This window comes from Brachyhypopomus gauderio, chromosome 4, assembly GCF_052324685.1.
Source record: "Brachyhypopomus gauderio isolate BG-103 chromosome 4, BGAUD_0.2, whole genome shotgun sequence".
NCBI classification, from domain to species: domain Eukaryota; kingdom Metazoa; phylum Chordata; class Actinopteri; order Gymnotiformes; family Hypopomidae; genus Brachyhypopomus; species Brachyhypopomus gauderio.
In genome coordinates this window covers 21,559,851-21,584,855 of record NC_135214.1, presented here as the reverse complement: position 1 = coordinate 21,584,855, position 25,005 = coordinate 21,559,851, and the positions used below count along the sequence as shown (strand labels likewise).

Below are 25,005 nucleotides of genomic sequence, written 5' to 3'. Positions count from 1 at the left end.
TGATACTCTTATCGGGCGATATAAAAATTATCGCAGTTAATCTATCTACTAAATGGGTAAGCAAACTATGATGACTTTCAACTTGACAGTTTAGCTCGGCTGTATTCCTAACCAAATTGCACAGTAGGGGCGAGAACGAGTGTTCAAACCTGTGAATTAAAAATCGTACGTGTGTTTACATGGATGCAGCCACGAAGTCGCCAGGTTTGCTTCATGGAAAATTCATTTTTAGGAACGTAAAATATTACCGGAGCGGAGCTCGGAGCGGTCGTTTTCTGCATGGTCCTAGCGCTAGATTCGTCGCTATTTAAATATTTATTTTTAACCGTTAAAACTGCAGAGGACCAAACCGGCTTTTGAAAAAGTCCCCCCCAAATTATGTCCGTGAGGTTAAATGTACTAAATGTTGGCTTACATTTCAAATATCATGTTTAGCTGAATAAACATGTTATCAACCCCTTTTAATGTACAGTATGTAGGCTTACAAATTCATGTTTAACTGAATAAACCATTGAACACGAGTAGCCTACATTTTATTGAGTATGTTTTTTTCTTCAAGTATCAAAGTAGAACAGCTTCCTCAAGCAGTCATTGATGCATTTTGGAAACAGGAGATGAGCCCCTGGTCTAATGCACCCTCTGTATTAAGAAACCCTATCTCAAAAGCTGACTTTTATTTATTACTTGGGTAGCACACATATGAGCCATTTTAATATAGATTAATCAAGATTCATTTCAAGATTTCAGTGAGATTAATCTAGATTAAAAAAATTAATCTATGCCCACCCCTAAAAAAAACACAAGACAGTGGTAAGTGATGATTTACACTGGATAAATTAGGCCTACCTGTACAAATGGTGTAATTTAGCAGCAGGTAGGCTAAAAACAATATATACGTCCCGGGTAATCCCATACTTAAATCTGCTATGTTCAGCTACAAGTAGTAAATTTGTAAAGTAGTTAGTTTGAGGTGTATATGCTGTGGTTCTTGAAGGTGGACTGCGGCCAGATATGTTTTTTTTTTTGGCCGGAGGGGGGTTTGGGCATGAGATTTCTGGTGTGGAGGTTGGGGGGGGCCCGGTTTGTGTCTTTGCTTGGGGCCCCCAAATACCTTGAAACGGCACTGCAAGCAGGGCGGGATAAACGGGCAAGGAACAACACAGACACGAGGAACAGGAAACCAGAGTGACAGCTAAGAGAGGGGGGCGTAGCCCTACGTGACATTTTCAAAGAAAACAGAATGTCAGGGGCAGGAATATAATCTGGAGATGCAAAGATATTGATTACCAAGGGGTCCCACCTATATTCATGGGGAATTTTGAGGTGAAAGCGCAGAGTGAGGTACCCCTTGAATTATTCTCCAATCTGTTTCGAGACTCACTAATAGATGAGACTGTTTCGAGGGATTTCATACAAGGAAATAGCTGTGGAATAACCTGAATATTTTGACACCACTGCCTATCTTTATTTATCCAATCCAAGCTAAATTGTACCCTGAATGGCATTAAATTGCAATTAACTGTTCAAATGTTGTTTCAAGATTCTTTAAACAGAACAAAACTTACTTGTTTTAATGAAAAGAGGATAGATTTTCACAATTTGTTATATATTATATTATAGATAATATTCACTCTGTTCTTGCATGGTGTCTACATATGTGGACATTTGAATAAATTTATTAAAAAAAAAAGATTTTTATTTTAAATAATAAACCATTTGACTTTGTATGCATGTCAAACTAATTTGATTTCAGGTTCACACACGTATAGGCCCTATAGGCCTAAGGAGCCAAAGAGAACCAATGTGTTGTTTTGAGCAAATGTTTGACCTTTGATATGAATGTATGAAGTGTTTTTTTTTATATCAGATGAGGCACTAAAGCCCCAAAAGATCAAAATGTGGCAAAATGTATTGGCCTAAAATCATTCAGATCATAGAACTAAAGCATATGCTGAGATTAGCTTTGCGTGTATGTGTGTGTTTGCGAGGGGTTTCATGTAAGCAATGCTTTTCAGTAGGTTCCAGTATTTGGCCAGTAGATGGAGACAAAGTACTACCATACAGATATTACAGTGATGAAGACATTTTAGTGAAATAAAATGTTAATTCCTGGTCAGGCAGTATAGTTTTTGTTATAAGATGTAATTACAAAGTTATTTGTCTCATTGGTCTTAATCATTCAAGACTCATTACTTTTCTGTATTCTGCATGACAGGATTGCAGCATTAGTTTTGATGATTTTAGAGGTTTTTGTGTACAGTAGTGTCCCCGACAGGTCAATTTGAACCAGACTTGGAGCACATCACAGAAACCTCAATCCATGACAGCATTTGAAATTAGGAGTTTGAGTTCTAACAAAATAGGTCATATATGGTATGGCCTGAACGACATAATGAAAAAATTGACCATGAAAATGTAAAAATCAAAAAGATTTTTGATAATTATTTACCTAAAGATTGGAACAACAAAGACATTGTATATAGAAACACATTTTTATTTTAACATCTATGGTTTCACAATATAGGGTAAACGCCCCCATTAAGCTCACCCAAATCTAAAACTGGACATATTTAAAGCAAAAGTCATTCTGTTTAGCAGGAGATGTTAAGTTAAAATGAAAGATTAATCTGTCATGTAACAATGTTAATTTTAATGTTAGTAGTTTTACAATTTATAATAAAGTTATTAAAGTTCCCTGTTTCATTTCTCCACATGGCTGCCCGCCTGCTTGAGGAGAGACAAGCAATCCATCCTGGGCCGGCCACCTCCTGCCTAACCGGATGCCTACACCATGATGGACATTATTACATCTTTTTCCTTTTCTTTCTCTTCTTTCTGTCTAAATTGTTGTTGTTGTCATGGTGACCGGTGTCGGCCAGAGGAGGATGGGTTCCCCCCCTGAGTCTTGGTTCCTCTCAAGGTTTCTTCTTCATGCAAAAAAACTAGGGAGTTTTTCCTTGCCACTGTCGCCCTTGGCTTGCTCACTGGGGGCTAGGACTCGGCACTTGTAAAGCTGCTTTGTGACAACAACTGTTGTAAAAAACGCTATATAAATAAAATTTGATTGATGATGAAGTTTAAAAGTCAAAAGTCTGAGGTGTGCTTAATGGGTACATTCCGTACCCTTTAAGCACACCCCTGTTCCAATTAAGCTCACAAGAATATTTTACATTTAAAATTATTGTTAATGTAAATAATTTCAATTATTTTTTATTTTAAATTGAATTTAGACATGGAAAGTTGGTTGATCTCACTGAAAACATATGCAAAAGTGACAAGATTATGTTCTGAAAAACCACAGCAATAATAATATGAGAGGAAAGTGATAGTGAATGAAATATTTTTTATTAAAATTCATGTAACCATAACCAGATGCCCTAAAAGATATAAGCCAACACACAAAAACGTAGTTTTGTCTTGGTTTTGTCATCTTAACTCTATAAAAATAAGATATTGCTAATTATTTTACCATAATTTACACAGAAAACTGACAGTGATTGTTTTTAGACCATAAATGAACTAAAGCTGTCAGGGTTGGACCCAGGACCGTTCCTCCGGTCGCCACAAGGAGGAGTCCGCGAGCTAGACCTGGGGGCAATCAGGCACAATAGGCTGCAGGTGTTGGCAGCCTACTTAAGGCGAGCAACTTCAGCAGTCCTTTGCTGAAGTTGTTAGTTGTATTCACGCTCGCAGCCTAACCCAGTTACTCTTGCCTTTGTGCAGTGGCTACGTTTCTCTGTTTACTTCTGTTTCTCCCCTGAGTGTTCTCAGGTTTTGTCTCTCGCACGTTCTGTTTGTTTCTTCCCTCTCTGTTTTATGTCGGTTTGTCTACCAGTGTTCTGGTGGACAGGCTGACAGGTAACCTGGTAGAAGCTTAGGTCTTGCCTACCTAAGCTTCATCTATTTTATTTCTCCTTTTGACACGTTGAGCCGTTCTCCGTGTGATTTTCGTTTTCCCGTTTTTTTTCTTCTTAAGACGCGTTGTATTCCGTTCCGCGTGTTTTTGTTTACTTACCTGGTCTATACTCACGTCGAGTTTCTCCGTGTAGTTCTTCTGTTGTTCCCTCTGGGTTTTTTGTTTTCGTTTTCCCGCAGTCGCGGAGGTTTCAGTTTGGCTGTTTTTTGCCGTTTTGCTTTTAGTGGGTTTGCACTTGAGTCCTACACTCCTCGAAATCAGTGCAACACCATCGGGTTCGGGGGTGCCTCGTTACAGAACAACTTCAGCCAGTTATGGACTCAGCTAACCCAGCTGCCGACGAGGTGCGGAATGCCCTCGCCATACAAGGGCAGGCTATCGGCAGGCACGAGCTAGCATTACAAGAGATACACACCCAGCTCCAGGCTATCGCCCTCGCAGTTCAAAAGCCCGATCAGCCTGTTGCGGCTCCCAGCCCTCTCGTTTCCTCCGGGGCTGTCGGGCTGCCTGCCGACTCCCGTGCCGAACCCGCTTTGCCCGCTCCGGCGCATTACAGCGGGGATCCCGACGAATGTAGGGGGTTTTTATTGCAGTGCTCCCTGATCTTTGAGCAGCAGCCATCCCGTTTTCCCACCGAACGTGCCAAGGTGGCCTATGTCATGGCGTTGCTGTCAGGGAAAGCGCTGCGGTGGGCTACACCGGTGTGGGAGAACCAACCGGACATCTGTTCCACCTTGGCACGTTCGGTGGGAAAACGGGATGGCTGCTGCTCAAAGATCAGGGAGCACTGCAATAAAAACCCCCTACATTCGTCGGGATCCCCGCTGTAATGCGCATAGAGAACCATCTCTATGTAAAACTGGAGAAGTCCCTGTTCCATGTCTCTGAGGTAGCCTTCTTGGGGTTCATCGTTGCCAAGGGTCAACTGGCTATGGAACCCGCCAAGATCAAAGCTGTAACTCAATGGCCCGTGCCCACGTCCGTTCGTTTAGTCCAACGCTTCCTGGGATTTGCCAATTTTTACAGGCGGTTTATTAGGGGTTTTGGCTCTCTTGCTGCTCCGCTCTCGGCCCTCACTAGCAAGAAATTGGGGAAGTTCACCTGGACCCCGGAAGCCCAGAAGGCGTTTGAGACACTGAAGGGTCTTTTTACCAGTGCTCCGGTGCTACGGGTTCCTGATCCTGAGCTCCCTTTCATTGTCGAATCCGACGCCTCTGATTTGGGCGTTGGGGCTGTTCTCTCACAGAGGGTCGGGGACCCTCCTAAGCTGCATCCCTGCGCCTATTTTTCGCACCGGTTCACCCCTACGGAGAGGCGGTACGACGTAGGGGACAAAGAACTCCTGGCCGTTAAAATGGTTTTAGAGGAGTGGCGGCACTGGCTGGAGGGAGCCCGCCACCCTTTCCTGGTCTGGTCGGACCACAAAAACCTGACATATCTCCAGCAGGCCAAGCGCCTCAACGCCAGACAGGCCAGATGGGCTCTGTTTTTTAGTCGCTTTGATTTTACTTTGTCATACCGTCCTGGCTCTAAGAACACGAAGCCCGACGCTTTGTCTCGTCAGTGGGAGCCACCTCTCGTTGACAGTCCGCCTGAAACTGTGCTTCCCCCAGGAGTAGTTGTTGCACCCATCCGGTGGGGAATCGAAAAGACAGTTCAGGACGAACTCGCCAACGAACCCGGCCCTAGCGGTGTTCCTCCTGGCTGTGTCTATGTTCCCTCGACCGCCCGGCGTAAGGTTCTCTTGTGGGGACACACCAAACGTTACGCGGCACACCCCGGTGCTAGGCGGACCACCGAACTAATAAAGAGAAGGTTTTGGTGGCCCGCAATGGATCAGGAGATCCGTGACTTCGTGGCCTCCTGCGAGGTGTGTAACCGAAGCAAGGCGCCTCGTAGCAAGCCCAGGGGGCTGTTGCATCCTTTACCCACGCCCTCCAGACCGTGGTCTCATATCGCCTTAGACTTCATCACCGGGCTTCCGTCCTCTAAGGGGTTAACCACCATTCTAGTAGTTGTCGACAGATTCTCTAAATTCAGCAAGTTCATCGGTCTGCCCAAGCTGCCCTCCACCCGGGAGACCGCGTCTCTCTTGCTGCTTCACATCGTCCGCAACTATGGGTTTCCTCAAGACGTGGTGTCCGATAGAGGACCCCAGTTCGCTAGCAGCTTTTGGAAGGCGTTCCTGACCCTTCTCGGCGCTTCCGCTAGCCTGTCTTCAGGTTTCCACCCCCAGTCTAACGGTCAGACCGAGCGTGTTAACCAGGACCTGGAGCAGACCCTCAGGTGCCTGGCATCCGCTAATCTTGCGTCCTGGGCCGACCACCTGTTGTGGGCTGAGTACGCCCACAACACGCTGTGGCATTCGGCTCTGGGCATGTCGCCCTTTGAGTGCTTATTCGGGTATGCCCCTCCGCTGTTTGCTGATCACGAGCAGGCCGTGGCTGTGCCTTCCGCTAGGGCTTAGTTCCGGCGCTGCCGCAAGGCTTGGTCGCGTGCCTGCTCGGCCCTGTTGAAGGCCTCCTCTGCCTATTGCCGCAGCGCCAACAGGCATCGCCTCCCGGCGCTGTCTTTCCGTCCTGGTCAGCGGGTGTGGTTGGCGGCGGGTAACTTGCCGGTTCGGGGTGGCACCAAGAAACTGGCTCCTCGCTTCCTGGGCCCGTTTAAGGTCGACCGTCGCATCAACCCGGTCGCCTACCGTTTGGTCCTCCCTCCGTCCATGCGTGTCCACCCGGTGTTTCACGTGTCCCATCTCCGGCCGTACTTGTGTGGTTCTTCTCCCGCCCCGGCTCCTCCTGCGCCTCGTATGGTTGGTGGGGGTCCGGTTTATATGGTGCGGCGTCTTTTGGACGTCCGTCGGGTCAGGGGGCGGGACCAATTCCTGGTGGATTGGGAGGGTTACGGGCCTGAGGAGCGGTCTTGGGTTCCCAGGGCACGCATCCTGGATCCTTCCCTGATAGCTGCCTTCTATCGCGACAGGGCTGTTGCCCTGGGCCCGCGGGGTCTCGGGCCTAGAGGGGGGGGTTCTGTCAGGGTTGGACCCAGGACCGTTCCTCCGGTCGCCACAAGGAGGATCCCGCGAGGTAGACCTGGGGGCAATCAGGCACAATAGGCTGCAGGTGTTGGCAGCCTACTTAAGGCGAGCAACTTCAGCAGTCCTTTGCTGAAGTTGTTAGTTGTATTCACGCTCGCAGCCTAAGCCAGTTACTCTTGCCTTTGTGCAGTGGCTACGTTTCTCTGTTTACTTCTGTTTCTCCCCTGAGTGTTCTCAGGTTTTGTCTCTCGTACGTTCTGTTTGTTTCTTCCCTCTCTGTTCTATGTCGGTTTGTCTACCAGTGTTCTGGTGGACAGGCTGACAGGTAACCTGGTAGAAGCTTAGGTCTTGCCTACCTAAGCTTCATCTATTTTATTTCTCCTTTTGACACGTTGAGCCGTTCTCCGTGTGATTTTCGTTTTCCCGTTTTTTTTTCTTCTTTGGACGCGTTGTATTCCGTTCCGCGTGTTTTTGTTTGTTTACTTACCTGGTCTATACTCACGTCGAGTTTCTCCGTGTAGTTCTTCTGTTGTTCCCTCTGGGTTTTTTGTTTTCGTTTTCCCGCAGTCGCGGAGGTTTCAGTTTGGCTGTTTTTTGCCGTTTTGCTTTTAGTGGGTTTGCACTTGAGTCCTACACTCCTCGAAACCAGCGCGACACCACCGTGTTCGGGGGTGCCTCATTACAAAAGCTAAGGCGTTACAGGAGAGTTAGCAGTTTCTTATGACTAGTCCATGTGAAACATGAAAAGAAGAGGCCAGACAAATACTGAGGAATACTGAATACTGAAGAGAATATCTAACCCTCTTTGTCATGATCTGTTTTGACATGAATTCAGCACTGGAATAATGAACTTGAGATTCTCTAAGTGTCTGCATGTGGGTGGATTGTTCATCATAGTGTGCCAAAACACAGATCCGCACCATCAGCGGGATGCCAGGCCGTGCGTGAGTGTGAAGAAGCATGCCATCCATCTCTTGTTCTTTCTCTTCTGTCCCTGTTTTTTCGTACCTATCCGGTAATTTCACGCATGGAGTCAATAAGTATAGTTACTGTGCATTTCAGTCACAGGACTCGAATGTCCACCTGGCCTGCTTCCTGGATTGTGTTGATTCCACTATTTTTGCCTGGCCTGCACTAATTAGGAAATCCATCAAGTTTGAGTAAAATCTCGGGAAGGAGTTTTACTTTCTGAACCTGGAATGACCACCTCTGCATCTAATACATGTTTTATATATTGCCATAGTTTTGAGGTTGCTTTGAATGCTTAAAAATAGCAAATAGCTCAGAATCAGACATCAAGTGTAAAAATGGTGGTTTAAAGATGGTGGCTACCACCCCACAAAGGATTTCCACTAATACTGAACAGGCTGGTGCCAGCAGGCAGTATCATGTTAATTTCATATTTCATAATTTCATATTTCAGTTAATAGATACTAGTAGCCAAACTGTGCTGACACGGGGACAGTGGGGACAGTGGGGCATGATAACACAAAACTAATACAATAACCAGAAACACAAGGGCCATACACAAAAAAGGAAGCCAAACAACTAAGACAAACTAGAACTAAGGAACATGACAATACCAGACATAGCAGACACTAGAACCACATATAGCAAACAGCAAAAGTACATACAACTGTGTAACCAGAATGCATACGACAGCAAGTAAGCCTATAGATACATGAACAAAAGAACATTGACCTACGAACCCTGACACCAAACTACAGGGACTATAAACCAAATCAAATCACCAAACCAAATTCGAAACAGCTGAAAACCAAACTAGGAGGGCGGGGACATGAACAAGGGGGCGTGACCAAAACCAAACAAGGGCGGAACTACGAACCATGGAAGACAGACAGACAGGCAGTGTGCCGAACCAGATGTGAGAAATACATTTTGTAGATGTGGCATCAGAAAAGCTTCCTGTGATGCTGTAAATATGCTGGTATTGTCACCAACTATTCAAACAAAGGACCTTAACCAAACTCCTCCAACATTCAAGTCAAACAGAACCCCTGATCATATCTGGCAATGCTATAGGAAAGATTGTGCCCAAATAATTCCTTCAACTCACTGTTCAACTACTCAGTGTTTCTACAGAGATCAAGAGGCAGCTGACATGATCTGTGTGAAGCAGCATCTAAAGATGAGAAGCAACACCAGGCCCTGCTTCCCCCCGCCGACATCGTGATGTCCAAGACCTTCAGAATGAAAGTGTAGGAGGTTGTTCGCTGTGTATATTCCTACCTTAATTCCATACACAGCTTCAAGTCATCTTTGCAGGTCATAGCTATTCAGTATGCAGACCACAGTCAAAAATGTCCCTATTCTTCTATCTGAGTGGCATGGTAGAGGGTCTCTGAAAGATGAGGCCATTATCACAATCCTTTAATGCAATCCCTCTGGCCCCCTGGTGCAAGCATCTGTTTGTTACATACTAGGAGAGTGTCCTCACATGCAGTGGCGGGAGCTGCCCAAGCGACCTCACTTCCTGGGGTCTGGTTATTTGACCTCACTTCCTGGGGTCTGGTTATTTGACCTCACTTCCTGGGGTCTGGTTATTTGACCTCACTTCTTGGGGTCTGGTTATTTGACCTCACTTCTTGGGGTCTGGTTATTTGACCTCACTTCCTGGGGTCTGGTTATTTGACCTCACTTCCTGGGGTCTGGTTATTTGACCTCACTTCCTGGGGTCTGGTTATTTGACCTTACTTCCTGGGGTCTGGTTATTTGACCTTACTTCCTGGGGTCTGGTTATTTGACCTCATTTCTTGGGGTCTGGTTATTTGACCTCACTTCTTGGGGTCTGGTTATTTGACCTTACTTCCTGGGGTCTGGTTATTTGACCTCATTTCTTGGGGTCTGGTTATTTGACCTCACTTCCTGGGGTCTGGTTATTTGACCTCACTTCCTGGGGTCTGGTTATTTACACGATATGCAGTGCCAGCCAACAAGGGCTGCTGATGGTCAGTTCACCCAGTTCACCCAGTTCATGGCGCAGTTAGGATTTTACCACAGAAAACTCATGGGCTGGTGCTGATTCTGAAAGACTGTGGGGAAAGTGTTCGTATTTCTGGAACTCAAACCTCACAGTAGCATCATCAGCTGAGCTGTTCAGTGAAAAAAAATGTGAAACACAAGCAATATCCAACATCCCATGCATATATGACTAAATTAATGTCATTATCAGCTGTGAATATAATATTTTTTTACTATGATAATGCAGGACATTTTGACTTAAAATGTGCTCATAGAGCCAGTGTGATATATGTAGCACATAAATGTGTAACACCATATCCCACAGTGCTGTATGTGCAATAAAAAAACATATACAGCACCGCTGCTAAAATCTGCTTCATGCCTTGTCCTTTGCATACAGTTAAACATTATGTGTGCCAGTAACGCATCTGTTTGTAGTTGTCAGTGTAGAAGGAGATCCTCTAGGTTTGTGGCTTGGGAAGGCAATGCCAAGGGTTTGCATTGATTTTAATTGGACTAAGAGCGGCTCCTGTCCCATTGGCTAATGCGCTTGTGTCAGGGTAAAACTGCATACCTCATTTGTTTTATGAAGACTGCGCTACCTACAGTATATTCTGTGAAAAGCATCCTACTGATTCCATAGACCATGCCTCATCAGTTATGGTTCAGTTAACTTCATTATTTTTCACAGGAAGACCTCCTCTAAAAGTATTTATAAAACTAATCTAACAAGGATACTTTAACAAGGTACTTGAGTAGTATTTTTCATTTATTAATCAATCAATTTAGATTTTTCATATATATATATATATATATATATATATATATATATATATATATATATATATATATATATATAGTGTTCAGCATTCTACCTTGCCCCTTGTTACAAACAGAAATACTAATATTCCACTATTGTCTTTTCTCTTTGCTCACCTCTCAAAACGTTTTGTTGTTGAATAATTGCTACATAGATTGTAATCATATCTATGAACTTCACAATTCATTTAAAATGTAACATTAAATAACTGTTCGATATCCTATTTAATCCTGTTTGTCATTAATCACAGACTAAGTGCAGGAAGTCAGAAATAATGTAAAAGGGCAAATCTCAAACACTTTACCCTATATTACATCCATCAAACCCTGCTGAGTAATGCAAGAATGTAGCAGGAAGATATTTATCAAATGTTTTAATGACAAAATTGGAAAAAAACTATTGTGCTTCCTTATATATCCAGTTCCAACTCATGCCATAAAGTCCCAACAAACAACTGCCTATTAGTGTAGAACGTATACCTCAATTCATTACAGATATTAAATCTTTAAAAAAACTACGAGATTTCCAACTACAATATCAAATCTGCTGTTTATTGTTAAAATACTTTAAAATTACAAAACATTACAGACTGAATTTCTTCAGTCTGGATTTAGACCACATCACAACATTGAAACTTTGCTAACAAATGTAGCTAACAACCTTTAAATGTCCTCTTAAAATGGATGCATCTCTTTTATTATGTAGATCTTAGCGTTTGATACCATAGACCAGATTACTGGATAGGCTGGAAACATTCGTTGAGATAAGAAGACAAGATGGTTAAGTCCTATTTTACAGATTGCTATCAATTTATTATGTCCTTGTACATATTGAATACTCGGAACTTACAAAAGAAAAATATGGTGTGTCATAAGGGTCAGTACTGGGCCCCAACACTCACTGTCTCAAGGCCGCTATAGATGGTATGATGAAGTGCTGAAGATCCCGGCCGAGGCAGTAGAGGCATGCAGACAGGACGCAGACAGGACGCAGACAGCCTGTCGCCCCAGACAGCTGTGCTAATCACTTCGGTAGGGCAGGAGAGAATTTCAGCATCTCTCAGCAAGAAAAAAAAAACACTCATCTCACCCAGAATGGAGTGGATCATGAGAGTCGTCCTGTGGGAAGAGGAACTGGAGGTTGATCATGAGTGGAAACCTCAACATCCTCTGGGCAGGCGACTCAGTGCAGACAGGCTGGATGGAGAACCATCAGAAGCCCACTGGAAGTGGGTGCAGACAGGCTGGTTGGAGAACCATCAGAAGCCCACTGGAAGTGGGTGCAGACAGGCTGGTTGGAGAACCATCAGAAGCCCACTGGAAGTGGGTGCAGGGGTTTTATTGGCTCTTCAACATCCTGTGTGCTCCATGACATGGGATGCACAGGATGAAGACATCAGAGCTGTGAAGGAGCTGGTCGAGGAGGTACAGTGGGCACCTGCTGGTTGTGCCATTGCTCCTCCCAGGAGATTCGTTCTGGATAAAGGAGTGAAACATCAATGACGGGTGGAGACGGGTGGCCCCAGCTGATGGTGTGAGTAGGCCCGCAGACATGGAGAGGAGTCTCATTAGGAGCATGGAGCAATGAGGATATGTGTAAGTGTTTGTTTGGGGGACAGAAATTAACAAAAAAGCCCTGTTCTGACGACCTGGCTGACATGCTAATATAATGCAGAGAGATGGGGCCACAGACCATTAGTTTAGCTTAATAAAGATGTAAAATACTACTTATAGCTGTTGATAGCATTTATATAATAAAAAGCACAACAACATGCATCCACAGTTTGACACTGACAGCCTGATCACATCTTAGAGTCTGTCAGATAAACACCTAACTACCATGGCTAATACACCAAACATGATCGCAAATGACCAGAGCACAAGTCAGGACAACAGTACAACCAGTTTACAAAAGGCCACCCACAATTCAGCAGCATATCACGTACGAATTATACTTCGTAGTTACCATTAAAGGAATACCATTGAAATACCATTAAATGAATGCAATTGAAATATCATTATATGAATGCTATTGAGTTTAGCACATCTTCCTCATGGCAGTGTGACAGAGAAAATACAGCTTTGCAAGCTTCTATCAGCAAAGGCAGGCAGCTGTATAAGTCGTTCCTTAACCCGGAGAATTTTGTTTTAGTTTAGTTTAGGTATAGCTATTAAAATGAGTGAGTGTTACTTCACAGGTGCAACTCTACTGTTATTTGTATTTCTAACTTGAGTTTTGAGATTCTTGTATGAATCCTGTCCTGGCTTGAAAAACATACAATACTTGACGACTCAAAAATGGTTTCACCAACCTACTGAATCTTTCAACATTTGTTCCTGACATGAGCGGACAAATTGAAAGATGGAACATATTCAATATTCAACATATTCAAACATATTTCAGAGTGCTGAGGTGGTGAGCATAATCAGGACCGTAGAACCTGAGCTGCTGCAGTATATTACTGAAATCTGACCATGATGAGTCATAGATAGTGTCATTATGTTATTGATGCATGCAGGTGTGAGATGGCTTACCTGGTTCTCCTCATCCATTACTGTCATCTGCTCCTTCAGTATCGACATCCTGGCTGACTCCTCTTTCCTCATCCCTCGTTCCTTCTTCAGTTCAGGACTCCAGAAAACTTTGATGCTGTTGACGGCGGAGCACAGTTTGCCGTCCTTCACGTCTAGCTCCCTCCTCAGCAGATCAGTTTCCCTTTGAAGCTCCTTCAACTGCTCCACAATAGCAGGCGCTTCTCCTCTGACCCTGCCCATGACCCCGCCCCTGGCCCCGCCCCTCACGACCTGTCTCAACAGTGGAGAAAGAGCTCCGTGGCGCTGCAGCTGGAGAAGGGGCGTGGCTCTGTCATCTCCATAGCCCAGTGAGTCCAAGAAGGAACCGATGTTGGGGCTGCTGCCCATGAAGGCGGCCCTCCTCCCAAAGGGGGCGTGGCCTGTGGCACGTCCCAAGGTCATGGTGCTCTTTGAGTAGGAGGAAGAAGATGGCACCTGGTGGTCACTCAAGTAGACAGGAGCAGATGTAGCGTAGGCAGCACTGAGAGACTGAATGTTCTCCATGGAGAGAGCTTTGCCTTCACCCCTGGACAGGCTGCCCCTGCTGCTGGTGCTGCCCCGCCCCTGCCCCATCCTAGGGGTGCAAGGAAGACGTGGGGATCGGGCCGGGGTGTCTTCAACATGGCCGACTGATCGAGCACTACCATACATTATGGCTTCAGTGAGTAGAAGTGAATGCTCATGAATTTTCTGTTTGATTCAAATACTTTTCTTTCTCGTGACACAATATTGTGACAAGGAACCATTTAACAGTTTGACTGCTTAACGTTAAAGCTTAAAAGACCTGCCACCTTAACTGTCAGGTTCATAGGGAGAGTTTCAACAGTGTTAATCTACTTTGTAAAATAATCTGATATGTAATATGATATGTCAATCAAAATCTACTTGTGCTCTGTGTCTCCTTTTGTCTTGTTTTTCCCCTTGGTGTTTACTATTGAGGTAAAAATGTGCGCTAAACATACAGTAAACTGCTGTCTTATGTATTACCATGTTCCTGCTTGGTGTGATATTATTTTGACTGTTGCAGCAGCATTCAGATCTGGACGGCTACTTGTGGCAAATTTGGAACTTGTGAAAAGTCTTAAGATCAACTTTAATATAACCTATAGGAGAGAGTAGGAACAGAAAGAAAGAAAAAAGGTGTTTACAAGCATAACAGCTTTTGCTGCAAAGCTTGTACAAAGAAGTTTAACATAAAGCTCAAAAAGACAAAGACACAGGAGACACGAACTGCTAATCAATACACTCAATTACGTTTTTACACGCAAGTCGTTTCTTACAGAAGTATTAAATATTCCTTCTTTTTTGACAGAAGGGGAATATAATGATAGGATTTAAGGATTTAAGGATTTAAGTAGTTTTAAAAGGATATACTGCCCGCCAGAGACAGAAGTTGTCTGAAACGCCTCCTCTAGTTAAAGTGATTGGCTATTCATGGTATGTATGTAAGCCTCGCTCGAGGGAGAGGATTCACCGATTGTCAGTCAACGTAGATGTCAGTCCCATTGGTGCCGTTTGTCCCGGCACAAGAAAAGCCACATTTTAATGGACTCATTTGATTCAGCATAAAATCATTTTTATTCTTTTAAAAATTCGCGACCAACTAATCAGACACTGCAGATTAGCTGCCCTTACAAACGGCCTAAGGATAAGAAACACAACAATTTCGATACTTGCCATGAACGCATTATACTCATATGAAATTATACGTTTTCGTGCACTTCTATTTGACTTTCTTGAAATGCGGTCACTTTTGCTATATATACAAGCGACATATATAAAGTTTATATACAAGCGATGCAGTTATTGCTTGTTTTATGCAATGATGTATACAGATTGACGTTGGAGTCAGTTTTGTCAAGTGTTGTAGTTTCTGAATGGACATTTGAACATTTATCGTAGTAATAAACCATAGCGTCGTCATATCTTTACACACGCTCCCACAGTGCAACAAATGGCGCTACGTCAGGAGGGGGGTAGTGGTGCAGATCAACTGCTCCAGTGGTGCAGTAGTGTGAGAAGCTCATCCCCATCCACCTGTCAGACACCTGGACATCCCTCACGAGCCCTCCATGTGCGGATTATTTACGACATGCCTTGCAACATCACTTCATAAGCTGACACCGAATAGCGAGAGACTTTATCGCGTAACACCACAGTTTTGCGAACCTAAGAGTAAATGAAACTCACCTGCTAAAGTAAGGCACGTTCTTCTCGCCCGTTGCGAGATGCGTGTGGACTTCACAAACAGCACTAACGCTCGCGGGACGGCGCCTCTCCATTGGCGTGACGCTGCGGGGGCGCGCAAGTGAGTGTGTTAAAGGGACAGTGGAGGAAAGACGGGGCATCTATGAGGGCAGTTATGTTTGCTATAAAAAGGCGGAGTTATCAGCGCTTCTTAGGTTAGGTTGTGGGAAGCTGCAGGACTCACAGTTTTTACTGCATGCAATAAATTAGCCTGTAATAACATATAGGGCCTGAAATGCGGCAGCAATGATTACGCCCACACTGACGTGGACAACGGCTTGAAAAGCTAGTTTTGATGTTTTTGTTCGCTTGTTTTTACCCGTCAAAATCATTTACGTCAATATGGCTTAGCAGTGTTGCATAAATGCTTTATGACATAACTTTAAGGCAATTAATAATTACACGCAAATTATGTAAAACGTCATTTTCTGCTTTGTGTATTCTAATTTACTACTCTAACTTTCGAGTAGTCCAACTTACTAGTCTGGTAAAATGACTTTTACAAGAATTAATTATAAGGTAAAGGGAAAATGTCATTTCTGCAGAAAAGATCGATGTTGAGAGTTATGAAATAGACTTAACTTTTCTTTTCTTTTATTCTCTATTTAATGTTACATTATTTATGTTACAAATAAAATATAAAGTATAACATGTCGCAATAAGCAAAATCACTCGATGTTTAAGCCACATCTTTTGGTTAGCTAGTTGTTTTAGGCTAGTTATTCCTAGTAATTAAATTACTGTTCATAGAAGGCGTCCGTTTAGTTTACTCTCGTTCAAATAAAGTGTGAGTAGAAGACTGGGGGCCTCATGATATGTTCGACATTTCAGCACTGGACAGCTCCTCATGTTTAATTCTTTCATTCATCTTCTACTGCTCAATTGCGATCGCGCGTACACAAATTCACGCAGGGACGTTTTTGAGACGCCAGTCGACCTAACGCCTCTTTACAACGTGGGGGAGCAAAATCTTACCACTTGGCCTTGTTTTCATTGAAAACAATATCTGCCTTATTATTAGGGTTAAAATCGAACAATAATTACCACAATACCACGTGACATGAATGAATTTATATTAGCAGTCCTGTATTTATGCAAGGCCTAAGACTGCTAACCAATAGTGACTGAAAGAAGGTTTTGCCCTTGCCACAGATAAATAGTAGAGGCATCCGTGGGATCAGAATGCCTCTAAAACAGCCGCAGGTCTCAGTGCTGACAGTGTCGACATAAAACCAATATATCTCATATTAAGTACGCATACTAAACAGATCCGTGTTTACCCATTCTGTAGGCAATATTTCAAACTGAAAGATTTAAACCATTCCGAGGAAGTCAGACGAAGATCTAGACAAATCAGAGGAAGTTCTGTACAAATATTTATCGATTTGCTGTCATCACCGAGTAAGGGAAAGTATTTTATTGTTTACTGGGGAGATCGTTTTTGGCGTCCCCCACACACACTGTAGGTTACAATATAGTACAACATTTTATTATTTACTGACACAGTAGATTATATCATAAGGATTAATACACTCTTCGAAATATTAATTTAATTTACTGTAGTATAATTACTATCAGCAGGGGCGGACTGGGACAAAAAATCGGCCCTGGCATTTTTGGACCAGACCGGCCCACTCACACTCGATAACGCTTTTCACACTTTTCAGTTTTTTGAATGTGTATACCAACAGTTTACACTCTTTAAAACCATGTACCCTAAGCCATGCCATGAGTTTACAGGAATTAGTGAGAGTGAAATTAAATAATTTTTAAATCATTAAATACTTTCAAAAAGTTTTGTTTATTAACAGTATGAAAATGCATATTGAACCACTCCATTCATCCAACTGGGTGTGCCTATGTGTTTCAGGGAGGAAGACAAGAGAAAGAAAGAATAGAGATGAAAAATAAAGGATCAGATGCTAACTCTTCCAAGAGTAGTACTCAATAAATTGTGAACTTACCCAGTCAAAAGAATGAATGTATGTTTTTTTTTTTTTTATCTCAACATAAGGAATTAATTATTGTTGTTTTATCAGAAAAACAGACACACAGCTGCATTGGCATAATACTGGCAAAAAAAATTGTCATTGTAAAAAATAAGATTTTCTTTAATTAGAGCCTACATTTTCTTTAGCCAGCTAGGCTAAATGCCCCGAAACACATCCAGGCGAAAAAGTAGCTAAACCTAGGCTTACAAGTTAAACAATCAATGGCCTAATAACAAAATCAGAAAACTGCCCAGTAACTCAGTTTAATTGAATGGTGGCTTTAAAAATACACCTAGAAATACTGGATTTATGAAGATTTGTGAAGAGGCACACTGCAGCATTGGCATATGGCACAGGCAATAAACAAAATTACCATTTTAAAAAGTGTAATTTCCTTTAATTTCTGTACATTGTCCCTAAACACCTCCATAAAAGCTACCAAACATTTCCCCTTCCTACCAAGCATAGCCTTAGCCTAGCCTACTACTCACCCCACAAATATTAATAGTATAATAATGAAAATAGAATGCTGCCTGCTGAGTGACTTAGTACTGTTTTTGTTGGTGAATGGAGGTTTTAAAAGTGTTCTCACATTTAAGACTATTTAGTTCAGAATGGAAGACATAAAAGTACTAAAATAGGCTTATTTTCTCATACAGTCAGTGTACACAAAGTCTTATAATAGAGGTAAGGACGTTATTCACTTATTTTACCTTTTGCATTTACAATACAAACTAACTCGGCCATAGAACATTAGCCAAAATGATTTTATTGATGTTTTATCAATTTATCAGATTTGGCAAAGGGTTTGGTTGCTTAACCCTACTCATTTATAGCTGCTCTGAAAGGAGTCAGGCTTACCGCACGTTCAGTACATGTTTCTGTCCACTGGCCACCGCCACCACTGTCATCGGCCACGGGGCCACCGTAGATGAAGGCCCTGCTGTGGCAAACATTTGAGTAATTTTTATACATTTGGCAGCGTTTACTTGAAGTTCAAGCTTCTTTTTTGTCGTAGTTTCTCTGCACCTCCTTTGCGCTTTTTCTCCATCTCAGATACTCACATACGTTATGTTAATCAATGTTAGATTGCACTGCACCGGCGCATGGAGGAGGGGGTGTTTGATGATATGATTGGTGCAGCTCTGTGTCAGTAAAGAAAATAACCAATGGGCTGCATACCAGCGTGTTTAAGGACCGGTAAACTCTCGCGCTGACTTTTTTTTGCCAAATGCATTATGCAGGCAGCAGGAGCATCGCGAAAGGTGTGTTAATGTGATTCGCCAGACAAGTGTCAATCAGCCAGCCTCCATCTGAATGGGCCCACTGATCTACTTGTTTTATGGGCCGGTCAGACCAATATATAAATAGATAAAAAAGTGTCAGGACTGTCGGCCCAAATAGCACGTCGGCCCACCGGGAAAATGCCCGGTATGCCCGATGGCCAGTCCGTCCCTGACTATCAGTAATATTCATGTAAAAATGAGCGACAACAAACAGATCGGTAGTAATTTCACACGGCAGAGCATCAGGTTACCACTACTGACGCGTAAGGTAGAAAGAGGAACTGTAAACAAAGATTAGGAACTGGAGAGAGAGAGAGAGAGAGAGAGAGAGAGAAAGAACATCCTGTTTCGGTAATAAAGAGTCCCAGAAAGGGAGTTATTTATAAATATATCTCGCAACCTCTTAAAAATTTTGCAAGGTTACATTATGAATAATCTGATAAAAATATATTTTGTTTTAGTGATGGGTGCCATGTCATATAGAAAAGACAAAAGGCAGGAGGTGTTATGACTACATGTAAATTTGACACAAGATATGAGGAACCGTGGCAGAAGATGAGGAGGTGTGTTTGGATCTCTAAAGGTCCAAACCAAATTAACATGCATGTTAACATATATATTAGCAAAATCATTCTTGTACAACGTGTATATAGTTTCATTTCATACAGTAGAATAGTCTTAAATATGCAAAACAGAAAAAAAGCAATTCTGCTTGTGTTACATTTACCTCAAGGTTTTGAGGTGTGATCAGGTAGATCTAAGTTTACACACTATACATCACAACACATTCTTCTCTTCACAAAGTCAGCATAAATGTGTTCTGGATAAGCATTCACAGTTGGAACTCAACAAATACCCACTGGCTTTCATTATAAATATGTTTCAAGTCAATTGATTTATCTTTTTTTAAGTACTATGTTAATCATCGACAGCATATCTTAGCTCCTTGACATTTCATAAGACAGAAAGCTCTCTGTGACTTTCTTATCATAGGACTTCACGTTGTCAGAGGCCAGGGCAAAACGCAGGTCATTCCAGAAGAGCGGCTGGGCACGAGGGTTTTTAGGCCAGGACAGAACGGACTTTCTGCACAGCCTTTTTCTCATCTGCAGGTACTTGAGCTTGGGAAAAACAGCATCCAGGAGAATCAGTACCGCAACATCCACTTTCTCATCCAGAAGCCTTTGCTGGACCAGGAGGAAGGCTTGTCTGATGATCCCGTTCTCTGAAGCACAACCACCGTGGTTGGTCAGCACAAACACTGTCTTTCTGCTATTGTACACTGCGCTGTGTAGATTCTCAATGCATGACAACCCTGGCAACCAGTCTCGTTCCTCCAAACACAGATGAAACCGCCATCTGTCTTTGTTCTCCAAGTTCAGAATCATCTCGGTGTAGATCCAGTCCCTGACCGCCTTGTCCCTTGTGTCAAAAACCACAAAAGCATCGTGTTGGTTGACTGCCATGTTGTCTCCATGAAGTGGAGTGTAGCCTTTGTGTCCTGCCCATAATATCTGGAAACAGTACCACAGATCCCAGCCATACAGATGCTTCAAAAGGGGGACTGCAGTTGCCGCAGTAGTAAGTAAGAAGGTGCAGAGGAAGGCGATGCTACCAAATATCTCCTGACACGAGCGGGGATCAATGGAAAGTATGTTTACTCCTGTCTGTGACTCAGGGAAACCACAGCGAACGTCTGTGGTGAGGTGCGGGATGTCCAGAAGACTCGCTCGCAGAAAATCAGCAAACCATGCGGTGGCACAGCTGCAAATAAAGGGGTTAGCGTGCAGCGCCAGCCTGCAGGAGATGTTCCTCCTATGTTCTCTACCAGGGATAGCACACATGGTATGGCCATTATGTAATGAAGGTGGAAGCGCGTGCATTTGAAGGATCTTCAGCTGGTTGTGATTAAGCATGAGGTTTTTAAGGGATGTTGCCTGGCTAAAGAAAGACTCTGGGATTGCACTTAGTCTATTATGACTTAAGTCCAGGCTTGTGAGCTTCAGTCCAAAGTAGACAGTGCTGTCTGGTAGGGCTGAGAGATGGTTTCCACTAAGGTTGAGGTAGCAGAGATGACTGAGAACTGAGATGTTGCTCCAGGGGAAGTAATTCAAGAGGTTGGAGTCTAACCTGAGCACACGGATACTTAGAGGAAGGTTGACCAGTGCCTCTGGAGAAAACGATATTAACTGGTTGTCCGAGATGTCAAGGAAAGTAAGGCTTGTCAACCCCTGAAAGAAGTGTACATACTGATCTCCTCTATTGTCCCACATTATATCCAAGCGGTTCCCACTGAAGAAGAGATATTTCAGAGATTTACTATTAAGAATGTTAGAGATCCGAATGCCAATGTTGTTATTTGCTAGACTGAGAACTTCTAATGAAGCCAAATTTGATATGAATGTGAAACGATGACCTATTCCTCTCATAAGAAAATGGAACTCATTGCTGCTGAGATCAAGAACCTTCAGTGTGCTCCTTAGCTCTTGGAAAGCTTCAATGAAGTATAGGTCAATGCGGTTGTGTGCCATGTTGAGATATTCCAGCTTTATGAGAGGGTAGAACTGCTGGCCACTCAAAGTTTGACTCATGTAGTTGTAGGATAGATCTAAGCACACTGCTTCTTCCATTCCTCTGAAAGTACTCGCACTCAGCCATGGGATATTATTTTGAGACAGATCAAAAAACAGTTTCCCATAACACAGACATTTCTGAAAATACCACAGTGTATAATTATTTGGGCAGTCTGCCTCAGTGCACTGCATGGATTTTGTCCAGAGCTGAGCCGTGAAGGCTGGGGTTTCTTGAATTCGCAGGTCTTTGTCGCTGTGGTATTCACTCAGTGAGAAGTAATTTGATTGTACATCACTGGAGCTGGTTGTATTGTATGGGTTGAAAGCTAGCATGTTCTGGGAAAGTACCACTGTCCGTAATGCTTTCAGATAGCTGAATGCAGTGACATTGCAGAAACTCATGAAGTTCATACGCAAGTCAAGATACTCAAGCTTAGGCAGTTTAACCAGATGCTTAAGGCTATGGTAAGACAACTGATGAAAGAAAAACCCACTTAGATATAACTTCCTCAGGGACTTCATTTTGCTAATAGAGGGTGACAGGATCAGCTCTTGAAAGGTTTTTAGAGGTTGATAGTTATAGAGAAGGTTAAGGGACTCGACATCCTGCAGCTCCTCAAAAAATGTGCCATTACGGATACTGAATGCTAGGAAATTGTCTGAAAGGTCAAGTGTTTTAAGTTTGTTCAGTTGTGCAAAAAGATTTTTAGGAAGGTGATGGAGTGAGTTTCCCTGGAGATTGAGCTTAATGAGGGAGTTTCTCTGATCGTAGAAAGCACTTGGGTGCAGAAGTAAAGATGCATTATTTGGGCAAGGAAAACATTGTTGAGCAGCGTGGTCACACCTTTGGCAGTTCGACTCTAGGTTCAGGAAATGGAGTTTTGTCAGGTTAGCAAACGACTCTTCGCTAATCTCCGTGATCTTGTTTTCTTTCAGGTCAAGGTTCTCCAGTAAAGGCGGCAACTGCGTTGGAACTGATGTCATGTTGTTAAAACCAAGGGTGAGGTTGCGTAGCTCTGGTAAATCCTGAAACACTTGTGGATCAATAAAGAAGGATTCATCACAAGGGTTAGCAAAGTAGCAGTTTTTAGCAAGAAGTAGTTGTTTGAGGAGAGGTGTCTTAAGAGGGCGTTCAATCCGAAAAATGTTATTAAATTCCAGTCCTAGGACCTCAAGACTCTGTGGTAGATGTGGTATAGTATTAAGGCTGTTTCCAGCCAAATGAAGGGAATTCAGTTTTGTGAGGTTAACAAAAGAATCATGGTCAATTGTTACCTTGCATGAGGGTAATCTCAGTGCCTTCAGACGGCCCGGCAAGCAGTTCCACATTAAACTGAGATGCTGAAGATTGGGAATATTTGAGAAGTCATCACTTCTTACTTGCCATATTTGATTCTCATCGAGGGTGAGTGAGATAATGGAAAGTGAAATGAGTTTAGGAATGCTAGTGAGACCTCTGTGCTTGCAATCCACATATATGTCTCCATTCTCAACAGTGTTACTATCACATGGATAGAATTTAGGATTTATCATTTTGACCACACAAAGTTGATTCAGCACTAATAACACATGTAGTCCTGCTGCAAACATGACCTACAGATATAAAAAGATGGGTTAGTATGTACATCTACATTATGATAAAGAAAATACAAATAATATATGGTTTTAAAATTCTAGCTTCTCGGCAACATTGTTCATCAATAATATTTTGTACATTAGCTGATTATCAAACTACAGGAACAAATGAATTCTGGGTACAGAATAATATAAAATATTCCTTTTTGCATGATTATTAGTATTTAATTACACAAGAAGCTGTTTAACTTTTATTTTGAAATTACACTTCTCTGCAATACAAAAAGCATTTTCAACATTCTGAATTTGAAAGCAAAACATTACATAATTTTATTCAGTAATAGGCAATGTATACATTTGTCACCATGCTATGAATTCAATAGTTTACTCAGCATCTTTATTATTTCAGATAAACTTTTGATGTTTCTAATAATGTCTAGCTAAATGGCACGTCTGGGTGGTGTATGGAGATATGAAAGCTTTCACTGCTTTTACACAGCTGCTATTTTTGACTCATGAATGGAAATGCCCAAGAAAAACCCAACAACCATTCTGTAAACATTAGCATAAATCCCTATGAAATTATATAACAAAACAGGATTTTAATCATTACATTTAGTCTACATTAAATGTGATATTTTAAATCATTTAGTATATTTAGTACAAAATATTTATCTACATTTTTATGTGCTTAAACACTTATTCACTTGGCTATACTGCATAAGAAATAATGCAATTGAACACGACAATATTGTGGAAACAAAGCATAACATTTAATATTTCCACAAAAAATATTCAGAAATAGCTAAAAACATTTTTACATGTTCCTTTGTGTTTCAAATCATGTGTGAATAAAGAGGGAGAGGCAGGATCTGATTTCACACCTAAAGCCAGTGTCCCCTACAGCTACTCTATTGGTACTGATTTCACACGTAAAGCCAGTGTCCCCTACAGCTACTCTATTGGTACTGATTTCACACCTAAAGCCAGTGTCCCCTACAGCTACTCTATTGGTACTGATTTCACACCTAAAGCCAGTGTCCCCTACAGCTACTCTATTGGTACTGATTTCACACCTAAAGCCAGTGTCCCCTACAGCTACTCTATTGGTACTGGTTTCACACCCAAAGCCAGTGTCCCCTACAGCTACTCTATTGGTACTGATTTCACACCTAAAGCCAGTGTCCCCTACAGCTACTCTGTTGGTACTGCTACAGTTAGTCTGGTATACATTCAAACTGCCTCAAGTAAACATACTTGATAAACAAAATGATAAACATTTACACATCTGTAAATATGGATCAAAGTTGAGCATGTCCTGCATTACAGTAAAGCCTCATAAGTAATTCTATGTGATTATGCTTGAGTATTTTCTACCAGTAATTTAATAGTATTTCCAACAGTGCACATCTGTCTAAATATTGCTCAAATAATTCTAAAACATGATTACTTACCAAATAGATCTGTATCTACAATCCTGTAACTTGAACACAGGATTGATTCACTTGAATTGATTTGCAAAGGAAAAGACTAAGAAAGCAGCTCTGCATAAACAGGCTGTTTTGAGAAGTGAAATTAAATACCTCAGTGCACATGTACGCTGTTCACGGCACTCACACCACAGATGTTCAGTGGTCAGGTGGAGCACCTCATGTGGGGATAACCAAGCAACAAAAGGAAGCAGAGGACAAAACGATTCTATTGTGGACTCCCCACGATTAAAAAGGAATAGCGGTTTGTGCATGTGGTAGAGGTGATCTGAAATGTATTCAGAAACTGAAATAACACTCGTTTCATGGGTTCTGTGGGAGCAGGTGTTGTAACAGCATTGTGACAGGATTTGTTCAGTGAAACTAACACGATTAGAAAGGCAAAGTTCCTGGCGTGGTCCTTCCTTTTTTTGTGCAAACACACAGACCAATACAATGTTGTGACTGGAAATCCACCCACAAATAATATTGGAGATGCCCAATAGGTGAAGCTAGCGTGAAAGAATGAGGGAGATGGA

At 42.5% G+C, this 25,005-nt stretch overlaps 2 protein-coding genes across 5 annotated transcripts in view; both read right to left on the bottom strand.

Moving 5' to 3' along the window:
- LOC143512554 (ERC protein 2-like) overlaps positions 1 to 15,638 on the bottom strand; it is a 215,104-nt gene extending 199,466 nt beyond the window's left edge. For all 3 annotated transcript variants that reach the window (XM_077003020.1, XM_077003021.1, XM_077003022.1), the window contains exons 1-2: positions 15,516 to 15,638; positions 13,287 to 14,428 (exon numbers count right to left, since the gene is read on the bottom strand). In XM_077003020.1, the coding sequence (XP_076859135.1) occupies positions 13,287 to 13,976 (690 nt within the window). In that variant the 5' untranslated portion in view covers positions 13,977 to 14,428; positions 15,516 to 15,638. The remainder of the gene's footprint in view (positions 1 to 13,286; positions 14,429 to 15,515) is intronic.
- Positions 15,639 to 16,974: 1,336 nt separating this feature from the next.
- Positions 16,975 to 24,991, bottom strand: tlr9 (toll-like receptor 9). 2 transcript variants are annotated; one of them, XM_077003018.1, is made up of 2 exons: positions 24,452 to 24,991; positions 16,975 to 23,015 (listed from the first exon to the last, which is right to left on the bottom strand). In XM_077003018.1, exon 2 carries the CDS (start codon positions 23,010 to 23,012, stop codon positions 19,788 to 19,790), a length of 3,225 nt encoding a protein of 1,074 aa, XP_076859133.1. In that variant the 5' UTR covers positions 23,013 to 23,015; positions 24,452 to 24,991; the 3' UTR covers positions 16,975 to 19,787. The 2 variants fall into 2 exon arrangements, with proteins under 2 accessions (XP_076859133.1, XP_076859134.1); XM_077003019.1 differs by lacking the exon at positions 24,452 to 24,991 and having other exon boundaries at positions 16,975 to 22,456; positions 22,698 to 22,825.
- Positions 24,992 to 25,005: the final 14 nt, after the last annotated feature.